The sequence below is a fragment of the Anarhichas minor genome, unplaced genomic scaffold (genome assembly GCF_050575085.1).
Source record: "Anarhichas minor isolate MPS153535 unplaced genomic scaffold, ASM5057508v1 ptg000017l, whole genome shotgun sequence".
NCBI lineage: Eukaryota > Metazoa > Chordata > Actinopteri > Perciformes > Anarhichadidae > Anarhichas > Anarhichas minor.
In genome coordinates, this window is record NW_027466463.1 from 6068193 (window position 1) to 6094184 (window position 25992).

General features: G+C 44.0%; 3 protein-coding genes across 6 annotated transcripts; 1 reads left to right on the top strand and 2 right to left on the bottom strand.

Moving 5' to 3' along the window:
* Positions 1-772: 772 nt before the first annotated feature.
* Positions 773-17183, bottom strand: LOC142951514 (forkhead box protein K2-like). Of its 3 annotated transcripts, XM_076093099.1 has the most exons (13): positions 16698-17183; positions 15221-15415; positions 14969-15110; positions 14446-14592; positions 14129-14322; positions 13393-13595; positions 13041-13298; positions 12704-12901; positions 11978-12189; positions 2405-2595; positions 2107-2316; positions 1597-1781; positions 773-1499 (listed from the first exon to the last, which is right to left on the bottom strand). In XM_076093099.1, exons 1-13 carry the CDS (start codon positions 16991-16993, stop codon positions 1273-1275), a joined length of 2658 nt encoding a protein of 885 aa, XP_075949214.1. In that variant the 5' UTR covers positions 16994-17183; the 3' UTR covers positions 773-1272. The 3 variants fall into 3 exon arrangements, with proteins under 3 accessions (XP_075949214.1, XP_075949216.1, XP_075949215.1); XM_076093101.1 differs by lacking the exons at positions 11978-12189; positions 12704-12901; positions 13041-13298; ... (4 more) ...; positions 15221-15415; positions 16698-17183 and adding exons at positions 3368-3529; positions 3736-4843; XM_076093100.1 differs by lacking the exons at positions 11978-12189; positions 12704-12901; positions 13041-13298; ... (4 more) ...; positions 15221-15415; positions 16698-17183 and adding an exon at positions 3368-4853.
* LOC142951513 (uncharacterized) lies at positions 3854-9137 on the top strand. Of its 2 annotated transcripts, XM_076093097.1 has the most exons (8): positions 3854-4052; positions 4435-4596; positions 4903-5105; positions 5253-5345; positions 5438-5533; positions 5609-5719; positions 6658-6781; positions 6905-9137. In XM_076093097.1, exons 2-8 carry the CDS (start codon positions 4500-4502, stop codon positions 9007-9009), a joined length of 2829 nt encoding a protein of 942 aa, XP_075949212.1. In that variant the 5' UTR covers positions 3854-4052; positions 4435-4499; the 3' UTR covers positions 9010-9137. The 2 variants fall into 2 exon arrangements, with proteins under 2 accessions (XP_075949212.1, XP_075949213.1); XM_076093098.1 differs by lacking the exon at positions 4435-4596 and having other exon boundaries at positions 3858-4052.
* A 4316-nt stretch (positions 17184-21499) lies between the features above and the next one.
* On the bottom strand, positions 21500-25216 carry sult2st2 (sulfotransferase family 2, cytosolic sulfotransferase 2). Its single transcript, XM_076093307.1, has 6 exons — positions 25078-25216; positions 22980-23191; positions 22771-22897; positions 22476-22570; positions 21833-22013; positions 21500-21609 (listed from the first exon to the last, which is right to left on the bottom strand). The coding sequence occupies exons 1-6, from the start codon at positions 25214-25216 to the stop codon at positions 21500-21502; spliced, it is 864 nt and encodes a 287-aa protein (XP_075949422.1).
* Positions 25217-25992: the final 776 nt, after the last annotated feature.

Here is a 25992-nt window from a genome sequence, read left to right on the forward strand (position 1 = left end):
ATACACTTCATTTAGCCATTAAAGTCCGTGGTGAAACTTTCAGTTCTCCTGTTCAAAAGTTAAGTGAGTGAAAGTCAAGATATATCTCAATCTGAACCCTATTTGAATGGGGTGTTTGAGACAGTCAGACTGTAATAATCTGACCGTAATCCAGACTGACAATTCTACGGTCTCTAAAATAATCTCAACCAATTTAACATCCCATTCATTATGTGTATTTTTTTATTCTGGGACCCATATGATACTCTTTCAATACAAATATTGTATTAATTGTAGGACGTTTTTAATAGTGCATTTGTGCACCACTGATTTAAAACGAGACCATGTAACTGTTGAAAGACTAAATAATATCTTCCTCTTACAATTAAAAAAACACACCCTTGCTTAGTGTACTCGGGTTTTTCTGCTACAGTGCTACCGTTCGCGTGTGGTGGCTAATGTTGGTAAACTGTAGCTATATTGCTGTGTAACTGACAGCAATCTTTTTTTCCTACATACAGCTACACTATGTTTTAGCATTAAAGCTGCACTAATCAGCATTTTTCATTTTAACAATGGGTCAAATGTGGGGACATCTGACAACATTAACATTACGTTGTGTAGTGGCAGCATTGTAGTAGTAGTGTAATTAACGACTCAGTTGTGTAACCTTTCTGTTCAAGTGAGGAGGGGTTCGATAATGACCCCGTCCCGTAGCAATGTCCGTTCTCCCGACGCCCCAAGTTCCCAGTTGGTACCAGCAGCAGTGCCGACATAACAGAGGAAATCACTGTAAAAATGTAAAAATCCCTGTTTAATTACAGTAAACTACTAGCAGCTGTGGTCGCCATCATTTTACTGTTATTTACTGTAATGTAATACAATGTTTAAATCAAGTGTGTGCATACACTGATCCTCTTCATCACAAACTGAAATATTCACCGAGGATTATTCTCATTGCACAATGATGAAACAATAAGCGTTAACATTTTCATGGATAACCGAACACCTACAGCATAGTGACATGTCTGAGAAGAATTGATCTTCAGTGGCATTTTAATACAGGCTGTCGTTCAGTTAGTTAGTTTGTTTAAAAAGTAGAGGTATCACTGTCACACTACATGGCTGGTAAATGTAGGAACTACAGTACCTGAGCTTCACAGCTGCCTCACCATTTCTAAAGAAATACCATCAGAAATACTGTGTTTTATGAATGAAGCGTACGAAAATTGCACCAAAATCCATCCAGGAGCGTTGGCGGGGTCTCCCACAGTTCCACGTTGCATTTGGTATTCAGGCAGACTCTGACCTCTCCTCTGAGGCCTTGAGAACAAAAACGGCATCGTCTAGAACGTAGTAATCGTTATACATGTCCCCTTCACAGAGGTACGGCAAGCGGGTCACGGCCTCCACCTCGAACCCCGCCCTCCGGAAAACCTCATTGGACAGGTTGGTCACTTGCTCCTCCCACGTTTTTCCTTTTACTTTAACGTGTTCTTTGGGACGCTGCCATTTTCCTCCTAAGAACAAATACAGATAGAATGGTTTTTATTTGCTTCATAGAGGGAGGTCTATGAAAATCATAAGCGTAATGAGGCAAGTTGGTTCCCGACTAACCGATTTCCACATAGGGCTGGAAGGGGAGCACCGCAGCCAGGATGAGCCTCCCCGTGTTGGGAACCAGCGACAGCTTAATGTCCCGCAGGAGATGCAGAGGATCGTCACAGCGGTCTAGCAGGTTCAGACAGCTGATCACATCGTACTGGAAATCAGTCTGCTGCCACTCGTCGATGCCCAGCAGTCTAAGCACGACAGAAAGAAAGAACAACCTGTTTTCAGATGGTAACAAATTGCTTTTAATGCTTCAAGGAAATTATAGTTTTAGCAGTCAAAAATGCTGACTTTCATTTTCTAATTCATTATTGATGCATTTGTCGTGAAGGTTGAGTTTCATTAATGGTAGCTTAACAACAAACTCAAAAATAAACCAGAAAAGTGGAAGCGGCTTGAAGCTCAGAGCAACAGATAGGTGAGTCAGACATATGATCTGTTGTACTGATGGGATCCGTGTTGTGGGATGTTTATCACACTGAACTGAGATGTGAGTCGGCGTGGTCTACTGCTCACTTGTAATTCCTCCTCTGGAGATGCCATTTCATGGGCGGCGAAACCTCGGTTACGTAGACCTCTCTGAAATGGGCACCCATCACATCTGTGACACCCCCGTCCCCGGCTCCGAGATCCAGGAGCCTGTCGGCCCTCCACTCCGGGTCGATACGGAGCAGCCGCTGGAACTGCTCCGTGGAAAACACAAACATAGAGCCACGACCCAGAAACCTGGAGAGATGGAGAGCGGCATCAGAGGACGGTTGCACTACGGGGGGGGGGGATAAAACGGAGACATAGGTGCGTCTGTGCCGCTCACCCGTTAATAGAGGTGCGAGAGACCAGTGGGCCGAGGACCGTTGATACGAACGAGTGATAGAGCTGGGTGAACAGCCAGCCAGACTTCTCCACGCTCTCCTTGAGAAAAGCCTTGGTGCCCGAGTCCAGGTGGCTCTGGACAAAGAGGGGTCGCACTGAATCTCCGAGCAGCTCAGGTCCGCACCGGTACCACTAGAGCAGCAGGGAGAAGAAGAATACTAAGTTAAGTCAAACTGAGGAAGCATTTACAGCAGCAATCTACTTCCACCTCCATGGTTTAAACGTGGATCAAACCTTCTTATAACATATGTTCCTTTTATTGGATCCTTTTGTGTTTTGTGCGATTGAACATCACATTTTCACGTCAATGTTTATCATCGTTGCAAATAAAAAGCCTTGAGGGAGCTCGACTTCCAGCATGCAGATGCTCCTCTGTTGGTGTTTGGCACTCTCTCCCGCTGAGATTTTGTGAGTACCATTTAATGACATGTCATCTTATCTTGAAGTACAGCATCCAATGACATGTCATCTTATTTTGAAGTACAGCATCCAGTGTACCTTATTGGTGTTTCAATAGACAACTCTGACACAGAATCCACCCATTAATCCATCCAGGATTCATGCTTGCATGAGTTTAATTGCTAAAAACTAAAATGTGAGACTGGAATGTGCAAAGAATAAATCATAAAACAACAGATCAGCACACTTACTTGAGGGCACTGACAATAAAATAATGTAAGTAACTGTTAAAAAAGGGCGGAAAGATCAACCCTCTTCTTTGGACAGCCTTGTGCCAAATTTAAAAATGTAACAAGTCCAACCTCTGTAGCTTGCCAATGGCAAACGGTGCACATACACGAGTCTGGCCTTGATACGTGAATTGACCCTCGTTGGTCTCTCAAAACGGGCAGCAATCCGGACCCTCCTAATTCACCTACCGGACGGGATTAAGAATAATTCCTACCTCTTGCGTCTCAACCGCGTCCGCTTCGTTCTCGCTCGCCATGTTCATAAACAGCGAGCGGGCGAGTGGGCTACGGACGTATTTCCCCGTCCACATCTTCCTGATGGAGACCAGGAAGGCGACGTAACCCAGCAGCCACGCTACAAAAACCAGTGTCCTCAGCTGTAGATGACACATAACGGACAACAACCCTGAGTAGGAAAGCGGACAGACAAGCGGCTGCAGTCTCGAAGACGTGAACGGACTGGCCGGTGGATTAGCACTGAGACGTACTCAATATTAGATGATGATAAAGGTGGTAATGGCAGCCAATTGTAAACCAACACGCCAGGGCATGTCTCCAATTCCAAGACAACAAACAAACAAACCTGGGGGTGCGGTGGTTTTTAAGAAAACCTGCTGCTATATACTCGCCATCTTAGTATTGTAATCCCACTGTTCTATTGTTATTTCTCGCAGGTTACACAGATAGTCTTTCACCTGTGCGGTCTCTGCCCAGTATGTCAACAGACATCCACTTCCGCATAGTCTGCACTTCCTGAGTTACCGCTAAATGTGTCCCCGGATTCATCTAAGTGCTCACTCTGTTTGGCTTTAACTGCTTAACGCCATGGTTTGTTGCCATTTCTGAGAGGAGAACGTAACCGGTGAAGCCGAATTATGCACCACGTGTCAGAGAAGACAGGTAGCAGTCATGTTTCGCAAAAATATACATATATTTAATCGTGTGTGACATCATCGCCGTGGCCTCGTTCCATAACCTCTAAAATATCCCGCTGAAAAACAGTTGTTTTTTTTTTTTTTTAATGTTTGTTTCTTCGATGAACGTAATTTAACGTGTCAACAAAAAAGCGAGCATTAGATATATATGTTGCATTATCTTTCTTCCAGGGTTTATTGTGTGAGTTAATTCTTGCTATTAGCTTTGTTTTTGTGTGTTGCTGGACAGTATTGCGGTTGAACGTTTCACAAACGTCGCCCGCCGTGCCTCTCTTATTCAAACATGACACAGAACTCCGTTCTGAATCCGTCAAATTAAGACATCATTCGCGTTTTTGTTCCCCCAGACGGACATTGCCCTTGAAATGGAACTCAAGGACCGTGTCTGAATCTACTCTACAATTCGGCACGCATGGCATGCGTTGAACAAGACCCGTCGCGAGAGAAGTTTAGCTTTTGTATTCGGTTCGCTTGTCATTTCGATCATTTTCTTCCATTAAAGTATAACGGTGAGGACCGTAACAAGCTGTGTGTTGAAACGTTTCCAATTAACAGACCAAAACTTTAAGAAAAATGACCAAATCCTGCTCTACAAATGGGGCATCGAAATATAACAATTATGAATAATAGGCCTATTGTGCATCACATGATTTGCCGAAGAAATACCTTCTTCACCCTCTAACTTTTTTATTTTTATTTTTTAAATATCAATCTATTCTACATGCTCATTTATCACAGCTTGTTTTTCCTGAATTACCACAATATTTTCTGTCTGTACTGCTTTTTAAACGACTCATTATTCTCTCGTTATCTAGCTGCCCCTCTGCCCTTGTCCTGTCTGCGTCTCCTGGTCCCACCGCTCCGGCTGGTCTCTGCAGCTATCTGGGAGACTGTCCAGCAGAAAGTTGTGGCCAATTACGGGCTGCTGGACGACTTTGTGACAGCAGTCACTGAGATCGTCCCAGAGCTTCTTAATCCCAGACAGAGGTGTTTGCTGAGCCTTGGCCTCCGGGCTCAGGTACCGTGTGAGGAAGCCAATATGTTGCGATATTGAGTTTCCTTTTGCAACTTATTTGCTGTTTAGAGACACACGACAACTCATACGTGTTTGCTCGTCACATACGGCTGAAGTTTAAAACATTTTCCAATTTTGTCTTGGTTTTAGCTGACACTGGAGTTGTGTCGCCCAGAGCAGACAATAGACATTAAGACCATTCAGCCACACCTGGACATAATCACTTCATTGTGGAACTCAGAGGTACATTTGTCTGTATTTCACGCATTTTGTGGTTTCTATTCTCTTCTCTTAAATGACAACCAGAACTTGCTGACTTTTGCCCTTTATCACAGATAAGAGATTCAGGAGATGGGTCGACTGCACCGGGCCTCCTTGGGCTCATTCACACCCTGCTTAAAGACCAGCAGGAGAGGCAGCACTTCTTCCAGGTACGTGTCTCCGGTTGTGTGATTTTGAGATATTTTCATCCTGACTGTTAATCAATGTCACTCGCTCAATTTTAGGACGTTTTCCCGGTGAGATTTGGAGACCAGTATTCTGAAGATATACAGATGTTTGTGGAGATATTCCTCTCGCAGCTTGACAAGTTACTTACTGTACCAAATCATAAACAGGTAACTTACACTGTGGTGTAAAGACATTTACGGCATTTCAAAGTAAAAGAATATTTCAGAATTTTGGGAAATACGCTTATTTGCTTTCTTTCCAAGTGACATAAGTAGATTTATATCAACCGCAAGTCAGTGCGTTAAGTATGAAGCTGGAGTCAGAACATGATTAGTCTAGCTTAGCGCAAAGAGTGGAAATGGGGAAACCGCTTTCCAAACCATAGACTGTATGGAAGAAGTGGACATAGTCACCGTGAAATCACCCGTTTGTTTGCCGACTACAGTTTTGAAGCCTCGAGTTTGGTTTTCTGGCCGTCGCCAGCTTAGTTTTTTCCATCCAGAAGTGACCCTAGAGGGTGGAGTTAAGTACAACCAAACGATGACATTTTAGGCCGCCAAAATATTTCGATTATCTTTTTAGAGAACTGAAAACACTGTGAAAGGGTTAAAGTTCCAAGACAACACCGTGGTAGCGATGTGTCAATCACAAGGTAGCCCCGCCCTAAAGCATACTCTGCTTTATGGTCTATTTGACTCTAAATGGACCATCATTTACTAAATGAACATCATGCTGTGTTGAAGAAGACTTGAAACTAGAGATTGAGACCATAAACTCATGTTTACAATGTTTACTGAGGGAATAAATCAAGAGAGAAGTAGAGTCATTTTCTCATAGACTTCTATACAATCTGACTTCTTTTTGCAACCAGAGGAGTCGCCCCCTGCTGGTCAGTAGAGAGAATGCAAGTTTAGGGTACTTCAGCATTGGCTTCATTTTTCAGACCTGGTCCAAAGTAGAGAAATACACCTACCTCAACCTATGGAGCTCACAAATGAATACATTGTAAATTGTAAACTACATCTCATTCTTGGAAAGAAAGCAACTGAGCATTTTCCACCACAATGTTTAACAATTCAATTGATGTGATCTTTCTCATGAGCAGGTTGCCTGTATGCTCAGCGACGTGCCTGCGGTTCTGTCTGAATGTCTGCAGTCTTTCTGTCAATCTCAGGAACTTAAGTCTCTCCTGGAATATCAAAAAGACCTCGCTCAGCTAAATGAAAGTGGTAAGCATGCAGTGTAGTTTGGATGGAAAACTGACATAATGGCGGTACAACATTCACGGTAGAGCTGATATATAAGGCACTCAGCTATTTATCTAGTGGTAACTGTGTATTTCACATTTTCAGATAATCAAACAGTTGGTGCCAGCATTTGTTCAGCTCTCTGTCTGCCACCTTTGACAACAGCCGTGACCGAACAAGAAGAAACGGCACTAGAAGTAAATGTGTTAACCGATTACATGGAAGCATTCAACAAAGAACTGATAGTGGAGACCACTACACTGAGAAAAAGTGCAGCTGATGTAAAGACGGAGAGCGACGGACCAGAGAGCAGAGAGACCGGAGGCTTGGAGAATCAGTCCATGGTTAGCGGTGGAGCAGGAGTAGAGGACGAGATCTCCCGCTCTGTTCAACATCTCAACTCTTTGGACGGGGATAAGACGAGTGTAGACTCCTGTGCCGTTGAGGTCCAAGCAGGTTACAATGTTGAAATCCTTGCTGAGAAACCTGTTACCACAGAGAATAAGCCCTCTGCTGAAGACTCCGTGGTCGATATTAGAGAGGACGAAAAGGTTCAGGCATTGGTTAGAACTACAGATGACAGTGAGCACAATGTCATGAGCCCTAGTGAGACAGAAAACTGCACGAAAGAAGAAACTTCCAGCAAAGTGCAAAACATCAACATATCTAATGTAGTGCCGTCGCCTGTACTGTGTGCACCTGCTGTGGTCACATCCCAGAGGCCCATCAGAGAATACCGAGGTCTAAAGGTGAAAAACATTTCAACAACAACCAAAAATGAGCTGCCAAAGAGAAATCCTCGAGTCCTGTCAACCAGCAAGACTTGTCCCTTATGCGCTAAGACGTACAGTCGCGCGTCAGATATGAGACGACATCAGAGGACCCACACCGGAGAGCGGCCTTTCCGATGCTCGCGGTGTGAGAAACGCTTTCAGTTCAAGCACGACCTTAAGGTGCACGAGTTAAATGTATGTCGAATCGCTCTGCCACGGCCTCAGAACTCGTCCTCTGAAACGCACGAAGAAAAAGACGCTCAAGACCCAAAGCCAGGCGAAGTTCGCAGCCAACTCCGAACTCTGCCTACGGAAGTCGGGATCAATCTGAAACAAGTGGGGGCTCCTTCAGGAGAGGGAGTGCCTGTTCCCACCCAGCAAAATACCCAATCATTCAGCAGCAAAGTCCAGTTAGGAGACATGAAGGAGCAGAGTCAGGAACCTCATTGGGGTAATCAGAGAGGCAGGAAGTCAAAGGGTTTCAACTCGAGAAATACACATAAACCCACCGATACCTCACTTTATTGTGTGGAATGCAACAGGTCTTTCCCAGACAAGGCGAGACTTAAAATGCATAATCTGAGACACAAGTCTCGTTCGTGCACTAAGTGCGGTGAGAGTTTCAAAGGTTTCATAGACCTCAACCAGCATTATGTCGACGTGCACGACTTTAGAGGACCTTTTCCCTGCACCTCGTGTGAACGAACGTACACGGCTTTGAGAGGTCTGATCAGGCACGAGAGGTTCCACACGGGCGATCTCCCTTTCAAGTGCCCCAAGTGTCCGAAAGCGTTCGGTTACGCGTCCGCTCTGACGCTGCACGACCGGACTCACACAAAAGAGGCTCCGTTCCTCTGCTGGGATTGCGGGAAAGGCAGCAGGTCCAACGCCGCTCTGAAGAGGCACAGGCTGTGCTGTCACGGCGGCACCACGGAGAAGCGCTTCTGCTGCGAGCACTGCGGACAAGTGTACGTGCTCAAGAGGAGCCTGGACCTCCACGTGGCGAAACTACACACCGGCGTGCGCTACCCTTGCTCCCGCTGCGGAAAACTGTTCCGAAGTGCGAGTTCGTTGACGAGACACGACCTGACCCACACGGAGGAGCGGCCGTACTCGTGCGTCGAGTGCGGCAAGAGTTTCAGGTCGGTGTCGGAGCTGAAGATACACACTCGCTACCACACTGGGGAGAGGCCGTTCAAGTGTCGAGAATGTGGCAAGGGGTTTGTGCAGTCCTATTACCTCACTGCACACATGAGGATGCACACGGGGGAAAAGCCGTACAAATGCCCGACATGTGACAAACGTTTTAATAGCGGGGGTATTCTGAAGAGACACCAAATGATACATACGGGAGAGAAACCCCATAAATGTTCAGCCTGTGAAATGGCATTCAGTCGGCCAGAGCTTGTAAAAGCTCACGCAAAGAAGTTTCATTAAATCTATTGATTTTTTAAAACCCCCCCAAAAAAGTGTTTTCTTGGATTAGTAATTCAAATCTCTCACAGGATCAATAAAATGTCTGTAAGTGAGCTCTAATTTGCCTTTCAATAAATAGTGGTTATTACTATTGTTTGTTTGTCTTCACATTTGTATCATTGTAAAAGGTGCTGAGCATATCTATCACTGGGGCACGCTCACACTAAACTGGTTAAACTACATTCAGGACACACCTGGTTTTGTTCAGAGTTGTTTAAAAGGCGCCATAGATACAGTTGTAAGGAGTAATGTGACTAACTGTACATAGTTATGTTGTTACTTTTTCAATAAGTGAGGTGGGATTATTGTGAGTGAATGTTTTCACTTTAAGTAACTTGTCCAACACCGTTTACCAAATGAGTCGTTTCCGTATTTCACCAGTGAGGATGTTTTCTTCATTCATGGGTACAATAGCATCCTCTAATATCTGAGGAATGGTTCAGCCGTCACTAGCAAAGTCCTCAACATCTTAAGCTCATCCAGTAATGTTCCATACTCTTACTTCATTTTATTGTTAGTCTATCTTTAAAGTAAGAGTGTGTAATATTTATTATATATATTTATTATTATCTGTATTTATAACATAACTTTTAATCAGTGTATAATGACCTGAAACTAGGAATGGTTATGTTTTCGTTAGCTCAGGGTCCTTTTCCACTGAGTCCACCATGTCACACCACACACACACACCACACACACACACACGCAGAAAAACACACACACACGGCTGCCGTGGACAGTTCAGTGAACCAGGTGAAGTGAAGATTACTCGAGTTGACAACTACGCTTGTCACTGTACGTGCAATAGAACAGTTTGCGAGTAAAAAGCAGATACTTTATCAATATATCTGTTCAACTAGCATGAACATGTAAACGAAAGGGAAACTTAATCCGATCGGCGTCTTCCACAGCCTGCCGTCCACCGCCGCTATGTTTACAAAAACAGCACGAAAGTTCGGCCTTTTCTGTCTTTTTACAAACAAGCTGCAACAGAAGCGGTCCGTCTCCCGTCCGTTTATCTCAGTTAGATCTTGTAAACTTCTGTGCCAGGAGGAATGACTGATACCATCTGATATGTGTTCATTATTGATTAACATCATTTATTCACTTAATGACTTTATATAGTGACGTTGCTGTTGTAAACACTTCCGTTTCTGCTGTAGAAACAATTAGTTATATCTAAATTATAAATATCTTCTAATCCTGTCTGTTCTGAATCGGTGTTTTTTAAAAGGAATTATTTAATCATGAAGATTATTGATAAGAGTAGCTCCTTGTAGTAATAAACCCCTAACGACACCTATCCCTACCTGAGGACCACCGTAGGTCTCAGACACGCTTGGAAAGAGGGGCGAGTGGAGGGTACGTGGTTGCTTGCAATCTCCAACCTCACCACTCGATGGCGCTAAATCTCACACACTGTACCTTTAATAAGTCTGATCTCTTTCCACATTCTGACAAAAACAAATAACTCTTCAAACAGACAGATTGTACGTTTGTATTTGCCCAGCAGAAAAATACTTTTACTCAAAGAAATACAAACTAAAAAGTTGTGTTTTAAATAAATTTATATATATATATAAAAAAAAAAAAAAAACACCCACTGAAGCAGAACGAACACCTATCGCTTGTTTTTCCTTGTGTAACATAGAAAACATTCTGAACAGGCTTGTTTGGTAGCCTGAACAGAATCAAATAATCAAGCAAAGAGTTGCCGACTTCAACACAAAATGTAACAAACACAGCCCATGATGACAGGGGTGGAAAAAACAGCAAAATCAGAGTACAAAAAAACAAAAAACTAAGAGGGTTAAGTGCAGCACTGGTCAGAATCATATAACGTAGATTCAGTCAAAATTTTCTTCAGTTCCATATTCAAATAATCTGCTCAAGTACATTGTCTCTAGATCCGTAACATGCAAGCTTGATGAAGCACATGGTCAAATACGCATGGGAATATACTTTATCTCATAGGATATTTGTAAAATCTGAAAAAAAAAATATCTGTAGATGTACAGTGATTAAGAAATTTCATTTGCATGAATCAGCAGAAAAAACAAAAGAAAGAACATCCACTCCATAGATAGTGTTTTCTTTACTACATTCATTTCACTGAACAAAGAGTCCACATATATCAAAAAAAAAAAAAAAAAAGATTCCCAAAATATCATGTCGTGATGTTTAAATGTTCTTAAAGACCCCACTTATAGCTTTTAGTTAATTATTACTAGATAGTATCTGTGCCTTGGGAAACACTCAAAAAAGATCCAAAGATACACGTGTACAACGGAATACTGCATATCTACTCACGACTGGGTTAGGTAGGTCGACATGGAGGCTAGCTGCCGGAGACGGGAACGTCCACACGCTTCCTTCCCTTTAGCGGAATACACTACTGGTGACTCCGCTCTGTCGCTTTCTCTATCCGACAAACAGTAAAGCACTTGTTTGTAATGCTACCAGGATGAGGCTCCTTTCCGTCTTGGGGGGGGGGAAGTTTCAGGACTCCTCACTTGTCCAATAAAAGTCATTTTTTTTTATTCATTTTTTTTTTTGATCTGGAAATCTTGGATTTGTGAAAATGTCTGCCTGTGCTTCTTCTTGCCGTCTGGGTCTCGAGCATCATCGGCAACTCTTTGAATTTCAAATTTGGTTTCAGTTTTTGCATCGTACTGTATTTCATGGTGCTAAATATATGGAGGAGGATTTTGGGGGCGGGTCATTCTGTAGTTCTGCAGCTGTTTCCGAGTCTCGTCTAGTTTTGTTTTTTTGGCACCTTGGAGTTGATGATGGAAGGGTGAGTGTGGAAGGTGTGAGGCTCAATGCGTACAGGAGAGCAAGGGGTCAGGATGCAGACCGGCGTGTGTGTGTGGGTGTGTGTGTGTGTGTGTGTGTGGGGAGGCTACTTGTCACCGATCTGTTCACTGACCCCCGCTTCTCCGGCTCTGTCCGTAGTGCCGTTTTTGTTGTTGTTGTTGTTGTTGTTGTTGTTGGCGGCTGCTGCTCCAACCTCCTCTTCCTCCTGTGTTTTCACCCTCTTTGATTGGGGTTGGCCTTGCAGTTCTCCGTTCTGCCTCTTGGTAGGGAGGGACGCCGAGGCTGAGGCGTGGGCCGCCAGGAGGTGAAGAGGGTTCGCAACGGCTGGTAGAAAGAAGAAAGAAAGGAGTTATTACGACCACTTTGAATCGGCAGAGACGAACTACATGCACTCGTCTTATAGCTATGTTTACATAGTGATCTTGTGTTTACATAGTGATCTTGTGTTTTTATGACATAATGCTCGTACTTTACCCTTGCTATGTACCGTACACAATACTTTTTTCATATGATCCTTCTCACGTGGGTCAAGGATGAAAACATCCTTCAGCAGATATACACATCACAAAAACGACCATGCAGGAGCTGCTACGTGTCAATTTATGTGCGAGTGCAGGATAAAGACACTCAGCCCGACATGGCGGGACACCGTACGCTACAGCTTTCAGTGCAATCGGGGGGTTTCATATTGCCGTCTGTCCCAGCTCACTTCTCTTGCAAATCGTTTTTCATGCTATTCCTCTAATCGATAATTGGTGTGGGTTAAGCACAGTAACGTAATGAAGAAGAGGGATTGGATGTCTTAGTTGCTGTGTGTGTGTGTGTGTGTGTGTGTCACCTGTGCTAGCAGCAGCACTGATGGGGATCAGATGGGTCCCGTTTTGCGTGATGGCCTTTATCGGGAGCTGGTGCTGGCCGAGCGGGGCTTGTTGCACGATGGTTACCGTCGTCAGAGGCGCAGCCTGAGAGCTCTGGATGATGCGGCTGACTCCGCCTATCGACGAGGCTGTGATGGATGGGATCGACCCCACTTTGACTACGAGCAGGGAGAAAAAAAATCATGTTAAACTCAGTTCACACATACAGTCTAAAACAGCATGCTTTGCGACAGCAGGTGGCTGCCACACTTCCTCCGCAGCAGAACTGCTACGAGTGAACTGCTACCAGGAACTCACGCTTGATCTCTCGGTGCTCTCCGCCTCCGTTCTCCTGAGGTCCGGGTCTCACCATGGCAGCGGACTGTCCGCCGACAGTTGCCATGGCGACGGCCGGGATCTGGTGGAGGACGTGCACCGTCTGCATGATGGGGGCGGAGCTAACCGACGTGGTTACGATGGCTGGCGACGCCATGGTGTAGGTCACAGGCTTCATGGTCGTTTGAGGCATCTGGCGCTGCACGGTGATCAAGACCGGCTGGTTGTTGAGGTGGGAGCCTGGCAGGGGGACACACACAAATAAGAGCAACAGTGAGTACTATTTTCATTTTTACCTCAGCGTTAAAAATGTCACAAAAAGGTTATGCTTTACCAGGGGAGCTCTGTGCAAAGCGGGCCTCTTGGATGACAGCGAGCTTGGGCTGGACTGTCGTGGTTTGGGTGGGGGCTGGTGGAGGTGTTGGCTCTGGCTCCATGGGGACTGGGGACCCCTCTCTGGACAGGCTGTCTGGAGTCTGGACCCCGCTGGAGTGGGCAGACAGTGGCCCTGTGTGGCTGGGAGAAGCTGGAGCGCTCCTGGGGCGGATGAAGAAGTAAGGTTGATTCTGGACATATGTTGTAGCCGTACAAACTTGTGCAGTAACACACTCGTGTCTAAATTAAAGGGGACACATCAGGGAAACTTTTTCGGTGCTTGTGGACGTACATTTGGGTATCTGGAGTGGTAAACTGTGAAATAAGACGACAGTGGGCTGCCTAGATCAGAAAACATGTGATTCAACAAGCCAATCAAATTTGGCTCCCCTTCTTATGTCCCATGCAGGCTCATTGGGATATACCGCCCCACATCTGAGTAAGTTAGTAAGGTGCACCTTCTTTTTCTCACAAGCCAATCAGAGCAGACAGGGCTTTTTTTTGGAGAGTAGAGCTTAAAGAAACAGGCTCTAAAACGGAGCGTCTTAAGACTGACGGTGAATACAGATTTATTCAGAGAAAGAAATTGTGTTTTTTGAACATTAAAGCATGTAAACATGTTCTAGCAGAAACCCCTAATACAAGCACAAACTTGAAAAAGGAGCCTGATGTGGCCCGTTTAAAGGGCTCTATACCTGGAGGAAAGAGGACCCACAGGGGTCCTGAAGCAGGGCACTCCCCTCGGCCGGCGCTTCCTGAAGGCCTGATCTATCAGCTTGCCCTCGGAGGCGGGGTCGATCCTCCAGAAGGAGCCTTTGCCCGGCTCCTCCTGAGAGCGGGCCACTTTGATGAAGTACCGGTTCAGGGACAGGTTGTGGCGGATGGAGTTCTGTGAAAACACCGACACGCACGCGGAGCGTTACCAAAAGCCGTGCAACGAACGGTGTATGCGTTACTATACAACCACATACTGCAAGTGTAAACAACGGTACCACGTAGTGAAGACTCTGACCTGCCAGCCTTTATCAGCTGTTCTGTAGTAGGGGTAGTTCTTGGTGATATGGGTGTATATTCCGTTCAGCGTGAGCTGTTTATCCGGGGCCATGGTGATCGCTTGGACTATTAGTTGTGCGTACGAGTACGGAGGTTTGGAGTCATCCTGTGGACAAGAAAAGAAGAGAGGAAGGAAATGGTTTTTTATCAATGAAATGAAAAAGGTTTTAGTTAGATCACAAGCGCATACATGCACGAACACGCACAGACTTAGCAAAGTTCAACCAAATCCTGTGCTCCAAAGTCTATGTTGTTGTGAGCGTTGGGTAATTTTTAGACTTCAATGAGTAACCAGGGATGGTGTTCGCAGCGCTCAGACGCCAATAGGAATCCACTGAGATTCTCTGAAGACTGCCGTCTTTGTCGTGCACCCCCTCTTGTTTGCTTCTTTTTTTAAATGTATTTAAAGAGAATTTTTCAGACACACAAAACTGTTTTCATCCACGTTCCGATTGGCCGGCTCTACGCTCCGGACTGCTCACCTTTGGGCTGTCTTCACCTGAGGCCTCTTTGTCGTTTTCTGATTGGGAGTTGTCCCCTATTAGGTCAGAGGCCAGGACGCGGCCTGTCCTGTAGCTGGAGAATCCAGCTCCCCGAGGACTTGACGGACAGGAGTTTACCGCACTGAGAAAACAAAAAAACATCTGGAATTCTGAATTCATGTGACAAAACAACCACTTCAATGAGAAAAATGTAGACAATGTTATCACTGTACACTTTAGACCCCCTCTCACCTGAGGGTGCCAGTAGGTGAAGGCAGTGGGCTCATGAGGTGGGCAATGTTGTCAGGAATGTTGATGGTCAGAGGGGAAATTTGGGGTTGGACGGGCTTGACCGGTGATTCCGGCACGTTCCTTGGCTCCTTCTTGTCATTGGACAGGGCTGTGAACGTGATCTTTATACTTGTGCTGGGGAACCGGAAACAACACCTGGGAACAGAACACAGGCACAAACGCTGAGTGCGTGTTTTAATGTCGATACATTTCCACTTAAATGTTTATTTGTCTGCATTTGAAGACAAATGACATAAGTGGGCAACACAATGCTTACTACAGACGGACAAACGAGCTTCCTGCCTGGCAACAAGCAGGCCAAGGAGGTCCAACTGAGGCCAAGAGAGGAGCACCGAGTTTCAGCCTCGCGGTTTAAATATGGACGTCCAGCAGTACCATTATGTAACTCATCATGTCTAACGTTTCTCATTTATTATTAATAGGGTATATTTGGACCTGCTGCTGACACTTTCCAATGATTTACTCCTGTGGCGTGGTGACCACATGGACATATCATACCTACACATTAATAAAGATTAAATGTAAAATGTGAGCTACCACAACAACAATTCAAGCTGAGTTTAGGGAGATTACCAACTGAGAGGGGAAAGGACTGACAAACAAGCTGAGCAGTGTCAACATACCGACAGGGTACCTGAGGCCAAGTTGACATTGAGCCAGCTCACACTACAACACTGGCCTTAGCGTCGTAGTTGACGTTGAAACACGTAAAGAGAATGTGTTGTGCCCAGTATCTAACGGCATAAAAGTAAAATACGTTGCATATTGTGTTGCAGCATGTCAGACACACTACCCTACAAGTCCAACTCTTTAGCATGTGTTGCTAGCATGTTAGGTGGGACAGTAGCAGTTGAGCGTTAGCCAAACAACACAATAAGTTCTCTAGTTTTGCGCCAAATCCTATAACAATTATAGCTAACTTAATGTTGCTCACTTTGCTATCAGTAAACACAGACATTGGGGGACATGTATTAAAGACAGTTTTGAATGGCTTGAGTTCACTGTACAATTCGGAATGCACGAAACACCGGTTAGCAGAAAATAAATAAAATTATTTTTTTATGTATTTTACATAAAGTCTATCTTCCACGTAACATTAATGCACTATGGCGAGTAACTCTCTTGACAACACTAAAGTGTGTTGGTGGACTGTATGCCGAATAAACCAGATACAAACCATTAACAGCAGGTGGTGAATCAAGTTAAATGTGTTTTGGGGGATTACCGTTACACCGTTTGGCATAGAGAGTTCCTGTGACGTTTTCGCCATACAAACGAGCAGCACGCATTCGACTTACGCTACTTGACACCAGCACGTGCAAACACCGCTGCGGGACAACAAAACAATAACAACACACGAACACCACAAATCCGCAAAATGTTTGTAGTTGAAGCAAACTGGTCGTAACAATCTTACATTCGTGGAAGCTGGAGCGGTGGCGCCCCTCTTCTCTGGAACACCCCATCAACAAACACCCCGTTTTTTCCGAGGCAACGGAGGTAGAATTCCCCCGTGCCGGTGCCGTCTTCCCCCGCGGTGAATATTTCGAGGTGCCGCCGGGAGATAAAGCTGGAGTGTCCCATGCTGACATCCACCGAACCCTGGGAGGAGTTCCGGCCGATGGTCACCGACCTTTTCTTCATCAGATACTCGAATTCTCGGCCCTCCAGCCGGGCTACAGCCGACCCCGACATCCCGCTTACCACCGCCATCTTCAGATGTATCTGGTGGAGATTTGGAGGTGTGTGTTGAGCGGAAACGTAGAAGCGGTTGCAGGGAATTGAAGGGGGGATATTTTTGGTTTCGTGAAAAAAGGGGGGGATCAAATTTTACACCGTGGAGAATTTGGCTAGGAACGTGCCAGACCGGGGACACAGCGGCTCCGACCCACCGCCGCGAAGAAGAGGAAAAAGAGAGGCACGTCGGCCAATCAAAACCGGCCAAACGGACGGAAGTGCCGCGACGGACAATCCGTTAAACCAATGGGAAGCCGGCCTGGGTAGGCAGATGTGTGGTGCTTACCAATGACAACAATAATAAAAAATAACCGTATAAAATAGAGCTCGGTTGCACTGCAGGTTGACACGCAGATGGGTGGAGAGATGTAAAAAGCGGCGCAGTGATTTATAGGAGGTGATTTTGACATGTTTCGACGTACTGTACTATAACTTTTTTCAACATACAATGCTATACGTTTTTTCTTGATATTTTTTGCCATGACATTTTTCAACATACTATACTTTGACTTTTTTCATGACATTTTTCTACTTTTCTTTTTGGACATCCCCATTAACAAGTTCTGTTCTGTAAATGGCTCTACTTTTGTTCACTTCTCCAAAGACTTTTCTCGACTCATCTTCCCTGTTTTATTTTTAACTGACAGCATTTAATGAACCAGCAGACTTGTTTTGGGATCATTGTACTAAATATTCTGATGCTGTGTACTAAATATTCTGATGACCAAACGCAGTGATGGGCCGTCAGAGCCAGCTAAGCCTTCTCTGCTGGCCTAAACAGAATCACAAAGTTATAGCTATTTTATAATTTAATATTTTTTCACAAATACACTACATGTATTACATTTTTTTTTCCCATTAGCTTATTTTCTCATTGCACAGCTCCTGTCTTCCTCTGTTGCTCTGCTTCCAGCCTGCAGCGCTGCTTCCAGCACAGCTTGTTTTAAGGAGAGCTTTTATCCAATCAGATTCAGCCCCTATGTCTCTATGTAAGGAGAGAGGCCCGAGGCCCGCTAGAGAGCCTTTGCAGTTTAAGTAAATGGGGACATTGTTGATTGTCATAGTCTTCAACCAATCAGATCTTTAGTTTGACATGTTGGGCGTATTCTTTGACGTGCCAGTGGTACTCAGGTAGCCTGCTAAGTACATCTGCATTAGCGTGCACCGTGATTGGTCAGTGGGCCAGCATGACTTTTGTCAAACAGAAAGCTAGCTAGCAGATGTTAGTATTTAGTAAGAGTTCAGATTGAAACATATGTAGGAGAAGTTATGACATTTTTAGCGTTTTGCTTGGTGTAGATTCTTTTTTTTTTTATCTAGCTTTGTTTTTTTAACACTCAAGGAGGAGGAGAAATGGATTTAGGAGTTACTGACTTTGTTAACAAAGAAAGGAGGATGGACTTTGTCTTTAAGTGAAGGCAGCTTTGGTAAGTGAACTGCTTTTGTTTTTTTTTACATCTGCAGTAGCGCTACTACTGTGTTCATTTGTCTATCGTGTCGTTTTTATGAATAATATGAATGGCTCGTGCTCTAGCTAATTACATTGATTCTGGCTTGTCCGTTAATGACGAAGCATCCCGTCATCGCGGGGTTAGGTTCGGACATTTGATTCTCTGTTTGGGCTGTTGTTTTCTTTAACAAAGCAAGAATGATGGTCTGGAGAAATGGGGATTGTGTGGCGATTGCTTTTGCCCTGTTTGAATCAGTAGCTGCTGTTGTTTCCCCGCTAAGCTAGTTTAGCTTAGCCTCCCTGAAGACACGTGCGGTGCCTCAGCTGTTTTTTGTTATTGTTCCAGGTTCAAAAGGTCACACAGCCTGTTGTTTGTTACGTCAGCGCAGTCCACCGAAAACATTATATTTCCCACAATTTAAGCTTCTGCACTTTCCAAATGCTCTAGTATTATTCAAACGTATTGTTCGGTTCGTAAGCCTCGTACCGAACGGTTTAATACAAATACGTGTATTGTTACACCCCTAGAAACAAATAACCGTAGCTTGCGCGTCATAATGAGATTATTAGGAGATGGTTCAAGTGTAGGACAGCACAGAAGACCCAGGTATAAAATGCACGGCCCGCCACTGACCAAACGTCTGCGTCTTCTTGTACAGCTCTACATTCATCAGTCAATGATAATGAATTCCAAGCCAGATGGCAGACTGTTTTGGTAGACCATGAAAATATTTTTCTATTCCACAATGACTGGTTTTCTGGCCACTTGGGGGCAGCAGAAACAAGCTGTTTGATCCCCCACCAACTCCTGAGCTAAATATCGGGCTCTTTAATGCTGCACTTTTTTCACCAGCTTGCTAATCTAGCCCCACACTAGAGGATAATTGGGCAGTTCACTCCCCAGTATGGACCCTGCATTAAATTAGACTATTGTTTTTTTTTCATGAATACATCTTCTGTTTTTGTACTTCATATTTATTTATGTATTTGTTTGGTTATCACCCTTTTCACACTCATTATTCTCATTGTCATTACTTTATTTATTTATATATATTTTTTATACATCTTAATTTGGGGCACTGTGACGGTTCCCTCTTGAGCTGACTTATGCAACTGACTGGGTCTGGGACCTGTTTCTTTCTAAACGGATCAAACCCAGAATGGGCCAGCCCCCTCATTAAAGGGTCTGGGGGCGACCCAAAGCTGGACCAACCAGTCAAAAAAATATAAAAAAATACATAAGTTACATTACAAAACAATTGACTTAATAATATTTCTTGTCAATAACTACAAAACGAAACAATAACCCGGTTGACCCTGCCTGACTGATCCTGCTGACCTGTTCTGGAGCTCCCTGAGGGTGTCCTGCTCCTGCTTCGCTGCCAGTGGACAGTTTATTGATGTTATCATTTTGTAGTTTATGTTACGTATTTGCCCTTTTATTTATTTACTTTCTTATTGTCTTTTCTATCATTTCACATAGCTCTCTCTCTCTCACACACACACACACACACACACACACACACATCACTCTGTTCAGCCATACACTGATGACATGATGTTAACTGGCCTGTATTCACTGTTCTTGTCGTCTTCTTGTTGTTCTGTTTATGAATTGTCTGCTGTCTTGCAATAAAACATTTTTTTTCAATTAATAATTTAGAAATATAAGGGAAATTAATTGGCACATAAATGCAGACTTAAATAAGTTTTCCAAACTTCAAAAGTGAAGTGGGCATTAAGAAAGATTTAAATAAACCCATCATGGATCCGGTTCCCTAACGGATCCATGCAGCCAGGGTTTCCGTGCTGCGGGTTAGTTTACTAGCTGTAGTACGGCGGCCACCACCACGCTGTGAGCGGCAGTGTGTACTGCTCTGTGTACATATGGAGGTTGTGTCAAATAATGGATGCAAAATCCCTCTAACCCTACATCGCCACAGAGGCAGACTCTGATTCTCACCGAGCCCCAGCGCCCCGGGCTGTCAGTGTTCGGATGCCGGTGGATGTGTTCGTTCAGACCGCATCAATATTCAAGAAAAACGTGCTGCACCGAAGAAAACCCATGCGCCATGTCACACGTGTTTCTCTGGCAATGACGTAATCATATCTAACTGAGCTGCGTTCAGGACCGATGCGTGAAGGTTGTTGATTGATGTTCAGTTCTGTACTGTTTTTGTGGACGTTAAAAAAAATGTGCTTCCAAAGTAATTAGCTGCCAATAACTTGAAGGAAACGATATGAGAATCCCGGCAAAATAATCTTCAACTCAAGGACCCTTATTAGCTTTTTTTCAGACATTTCAACCTTATTTTACGGCCTTCACCAGTGAGTTTTTCCCGTTGATAATATAACGTATATCCTAAGGTACTAAGATGTAAGATCATTCATAATGTGCACACATGCACATATTAATATATATCTGATAAACGTATAAAATAAAAACAGGGTACATTCTGTTTGCTGATGAAGGCCATGAGATGTGGTTAGACCCCAAAGAAAGCTATAAGAAACCTTCAGTTAAGATTGTTTCATTTCTTACTGCTTTAACTCTAAAACATATCATCAGGGAAATCAGATTAAAAACATAAAAATTCAGTAGGTCACATCATTAAAATACTTCAATTAATTTATATAATGATTACTTTTAGTGCTCTGTTGCTGAGAAATATAATATCATGAGTTAACATATATGTAGGCAATTTCTGTAAATGAGTAGTATCACATCATTTCTTCACCAGATGGTGTGGTGCTCATGGTGTTACACATCCTTTACACATCAATGTCCACATACTGGGATCCGAACTGTGGCATTTGTTTCTGAACTATTATAAACGTACTACTCACTACTCGTGTACTGTTACCAGTAGTGTATTTTTGTAGCGGTATTTAAGTTTTTACTCCAAAACCGATGAACTTATGTGACTTCATTTACATGTTCCACATCATCAACTATTTGATGCTGTATTTTTAGATTTGGCAGAAGTGGCCAATCTGATTGTCCACTACCGGTCCTTGCATTTTCATTTATTTTAATCCCATACAAATTTATATTTCACATCATTCATTTTGTTTTTGTAAACGGCATCAAAGTGCTCCGCCTCTGCCGGTGTTAGTTGGTTTTTCCAGTCTCCAACAATTCCTGAAACACAAAATGTAAGAAGGGGAAATGTAACGAAATGATGCGTGAAATGAGCTCTCTATTGTAAATTATGTGTTTAATGTAATTTTGCTGTATTTGCATTAGGTCTGGAAACCAGTTAGTAGTATAGGTATAGGGAGGCACTCCTAGAAAGTGTGCTTCACTCAATGAATCACACAAAATAACAAGTGGAATTGAAATAGTATTCTTCGTTGGAACTCACCTTTCCTGAGAAATTCAGACTTTGTCTGGTCCATGACTTCACGAGGAACGGTGGAGTAGTTTGACATTTTGTTCTGCTTCATGTTCTTGAACAAGCATCGGTCCGCTATCTTCTCTATCGCCTCAGCGTCCAGAGATTTCTGCAAGAACCGAGCCATCCGGGCCACGGAGTCCTTCAGGTCCTGCACCACAGAGACACACAGATCGCCTCACATTGGTTTTTGATTCCTGCAAAGCCTCAGGTGCACCAGAGACAGTTCAGAAAGCACCACGCCCACTTAGGGAGACAAGAAGAGTGTGCCGGTGCAAAACCACTGACGGAGCTTGTAACGCGTCGTCTTTGTTACAGAGCCTCTTTGGCTGTACTTTGTGTTTAACGCTCATTAGCAAATGTGAGTAGGCCTACGGTACCACGCTAAACTGAGTCGGTAAAACCTACATTTGCTATAGACATAATAGTAATGATGATAATTTACATTTTATCTATACATGCACCGATGCTTTACATAATAGAGGAATGCTAAAAGCACAATAGGTGTAGTGTGATAACACGCTGAATTTAGCATGTAGCTTCAAGCACAGCTGTGCTAAATGACAGCCTTGTAGAGACGCCTGCATGGTTGTAGACTTGTTGACATTCTCACCGTCATCATCTCTTCATAGGAGATGTGCATTATGCACTCTTTGTCTTCAGCATTCAGCCAGCTCTTCACGTGATCAAACCACGAGCCATACATAACTAGAAGGAAAGAGAAAATCACAAACGCTCCATCATCACGAGTCACTTTGAACGTTCACGTCTTTGCACATGTTACATCTTATCACGATACATTTCACTCTTACTGCCAATGGCATACAGCTCAGGTTACTGCCTCTTACTCTATTAAGTATTATGATTATTGACATATATGTTAAAATTGAAACAAAATTGAGTACGACCTTTTCCTTGAAAGAACGTGTGGAGGAAGTCGCTCTGCAGGCCCGGGTTGACCAAGTGGGAGGCCATCCCATGATAATGAAAGGCAGAGGTGAACACATCTTTGGGGTTCCTCATCACATTGATGACCTGGAATGATGTTATCACATCCGTTATTAACTTAGATGTTTTCTATGACATCAAAAGGTAAAGGTGTGCCAATCAGACTTGCCCTCGGCTTAACGTCAAAGAAAGATGGAGGCATCATGTTGTACTGGAAATGTGTAGTTAACATGCGTGGAGACGGCCTCTCCTCGAGGTTAAGGACGGAGGCCTGAGTCGTCTCCAGGCAGGGAACACGCTCCCAGGTGGGGAGAGTCTCAATAGAGGCCGGATCTCCTCCGCTCATGATCAGAGGGACAATCTCCTGCGTCCAAGTCGTACCTGAGGAGTAGGACAGCAGGAATGTCCTGAAATCTGTAGGTGGACTTCAACACATTTAATAGTTTAATTAAATTAATTAAATTAAATTGAGTTAATCATTGGGGAAAAAAAGGCTTTTTTACCTAAATGGAGGGGGGGGGGGGGGGGGGGTCCTCTTTCACGGAATCCACCATGTTTCTACAGTAGCCTAGAACGGACAACCCGTACACTGGCAGAGAGGGCCTTATTATGTCATCCGAAGGCAGGGATACCGAAACTCAGAACAAAACGGGCCCCAGTGCTAAAATATGAATTGAAAAAGCCCAGATGTTACTGGTGTTTTTTTATTAATACCTTTTAATGTTTTGGTGTAACTTATTATCATGCTGCAGCGCACATCTCTGCTCTCTCTGTCGGGCTGAGCTCCTCCAACTACACGCACACACACACACACACACACATACCTAGACACACACACATATCTTCCATGGATACAGTTCATTGAATTGATAAGAGTAGCTCCTTGTATTAATAAAATCCTTAAGATAACTCTCCCTACTTGAAGCCATCGAAGTTCTCCGACACGCGTGGAAATGGAGGGGTCAGCGAAAACGGTATTTAGTTGGTTGCAACACACCACTCGGTGCCACTAAATCTCACACACTGTTCCTTTAAATAAATAAATAAACAAATCAATCCCGTATTAGTCCCGCAGTGGGGGAATTTATTCTCTGCATTTAACCCATCCCTAGTAGGGATTCAGTGTCTTGCTCAGGGACACTTCACCACAGCACAGGTGGTAGCCAAGGAACAAACTTGTGATTAGTGGACGACCCTCTCTACCCCATGCGCCACGGTCGCCCCATAAGGAGTGGATGATGGTTGCAGGATGAGTGGAGGAGTTTGGGGGTTAGGGGGTTTGAGGGAGGAGGCCCTTGGGCTTCAAATCAGTTGAAAAACCGCTTCAGCTCATCAGCCCAGAATTCCCTTTTCATTTATTTCGGGGCGGTCCGTGAGCGTCTGTCTAGCGCCATAGTTTGTGCAGTGTGTCCCGCTCGGCTTATTAAAAAAACGGTGGAGCCTGTTGGTGAGAGAACCCGCTGCAATTGGCTGTCGAGTTTAAAGGTGCATAATATGAGATTTGGAGCATTTCAACTGCCTCCAAACGGCTCGTAGCTAGCGATGCTAGGAGCGCTAACAGTAGCCTACAAACTACGGCAAACGTGCTGACAGGGCTAACAGTGTTTACTGGAGGGGGAACCGGAGGGTGGCTGCTATAGAAGAAAGAAAGAAAGAAGCGAGCAGAACAAACCAATTGGGGTCTGATAAAGTCAATCCCACCTGACCATTATACATGACAGCTATTGCACTTCTGTCCATCCCGAGAGAGGGTTCCCTCCTCCTCTGTTGTCCTCCCTGCAGTTTCTTCCTTTTTCTTTTCTGTTAAAGTTTTTTTTTCATTTTTGGGAAATTCTCTTATTTGCTTTCTTGCAGAGATATAGATGAGACGATTTCACATGGCTTACATGAACCAAAATAGACGGCGCGTATAGAGACACGACCACTACCACCCTGCGCTTAAGTGTGCAACATGTTTTTAATGAGGGTGCAATGCATGCAAAGGCTCAGCCACTAAGGTGAGGTCCCTCTCTGGAGATGCCAAAAGTAGCATTTGTCTTTCACTGATCTGATAACCGTGCACTGATTTTTTCCTGTCTTTATATTTATGGCCAAACACAAAATAAAATTATGTTTTTTTTAATACCTCACATCTGATTTTTTTTTCGAGATCTCGCAAACTACTCTTTTTTTTCTCAACCACTACATCATATTAAAATGAACTGCTTTTAACAGTAAAATGTTTGCATGATGACGAACTCACTAGTAAAAAAAAAAAGACTGCTTACCCGACTTGGGATATGTTGCAATGATGATATCATCCGGACGAAAAGAAAACTCCTTGAAGTATTTCAGGCTCTCTGCAGTGTGCCAATATTTGGGGATATAGATCCCTCTGTAAACTGTGTATAACTCTGCCTCAGTCATAGCCCAGAGGAACAATGAGTAGGTCCTCAGTAGAGTTAGTCGGGTACAGGCTGCTGTCAACTGGGGGCTGTTGGGTTCTTGTCTTTACTGTCGACTGCTGACACTCCTCTGACAAAAACCTGTTCAGGTGGGTGTTGTGGGTGGGGTTGATGTGTATCTACAGAAACTTCTTTAAAGTTTCTGTAGACCTACAGTCCGTGTTGTTGGAATAAAACTGAAGATATTTGCAATTTTACTTGGGAGATGTTTTGCAAGAAACCCTACATGCACTCAAAACAGAAAAAGAAATATTAAACCCCCCCACTCCCTCAAAAAAGCTGCTAAACACATATAGCCTTACACAGACTGCACTTCTATTCTTTCTTTTGCTAATGCAATACAAGTTTCTCAAAACGGCACTCATAGGCTTCTTCCTCTGTTTTCGCTGGCTTTTAAACAGACATTCTCAAATCTGCAGCTCAAAGTAAAGCCCGACTGTGAGCATGATACTATTTGTTGGTGTCTAATTATTGTACCATGAGTCAAAGGCAGACTCTGAGATGAGTTATGTCATGCTGGCATTAATGAGAGCAGGTTTTCACCTCGTCTTCCAAAGTGTATCCAGACTTTGCACGTGGTAATATTTGTCCAAGTCTTATCCAAACCCATGTTTTGAAGAGCCAGACTCAGGTTTGAATTCACTGAGCTATGTGTGTGTCACCTGTGACCGTGTCTGAACAATGTGTGTATTCAGCCACCTTCTTAATCTGCACAATTGTGGGTGTTATTTGTCTTGT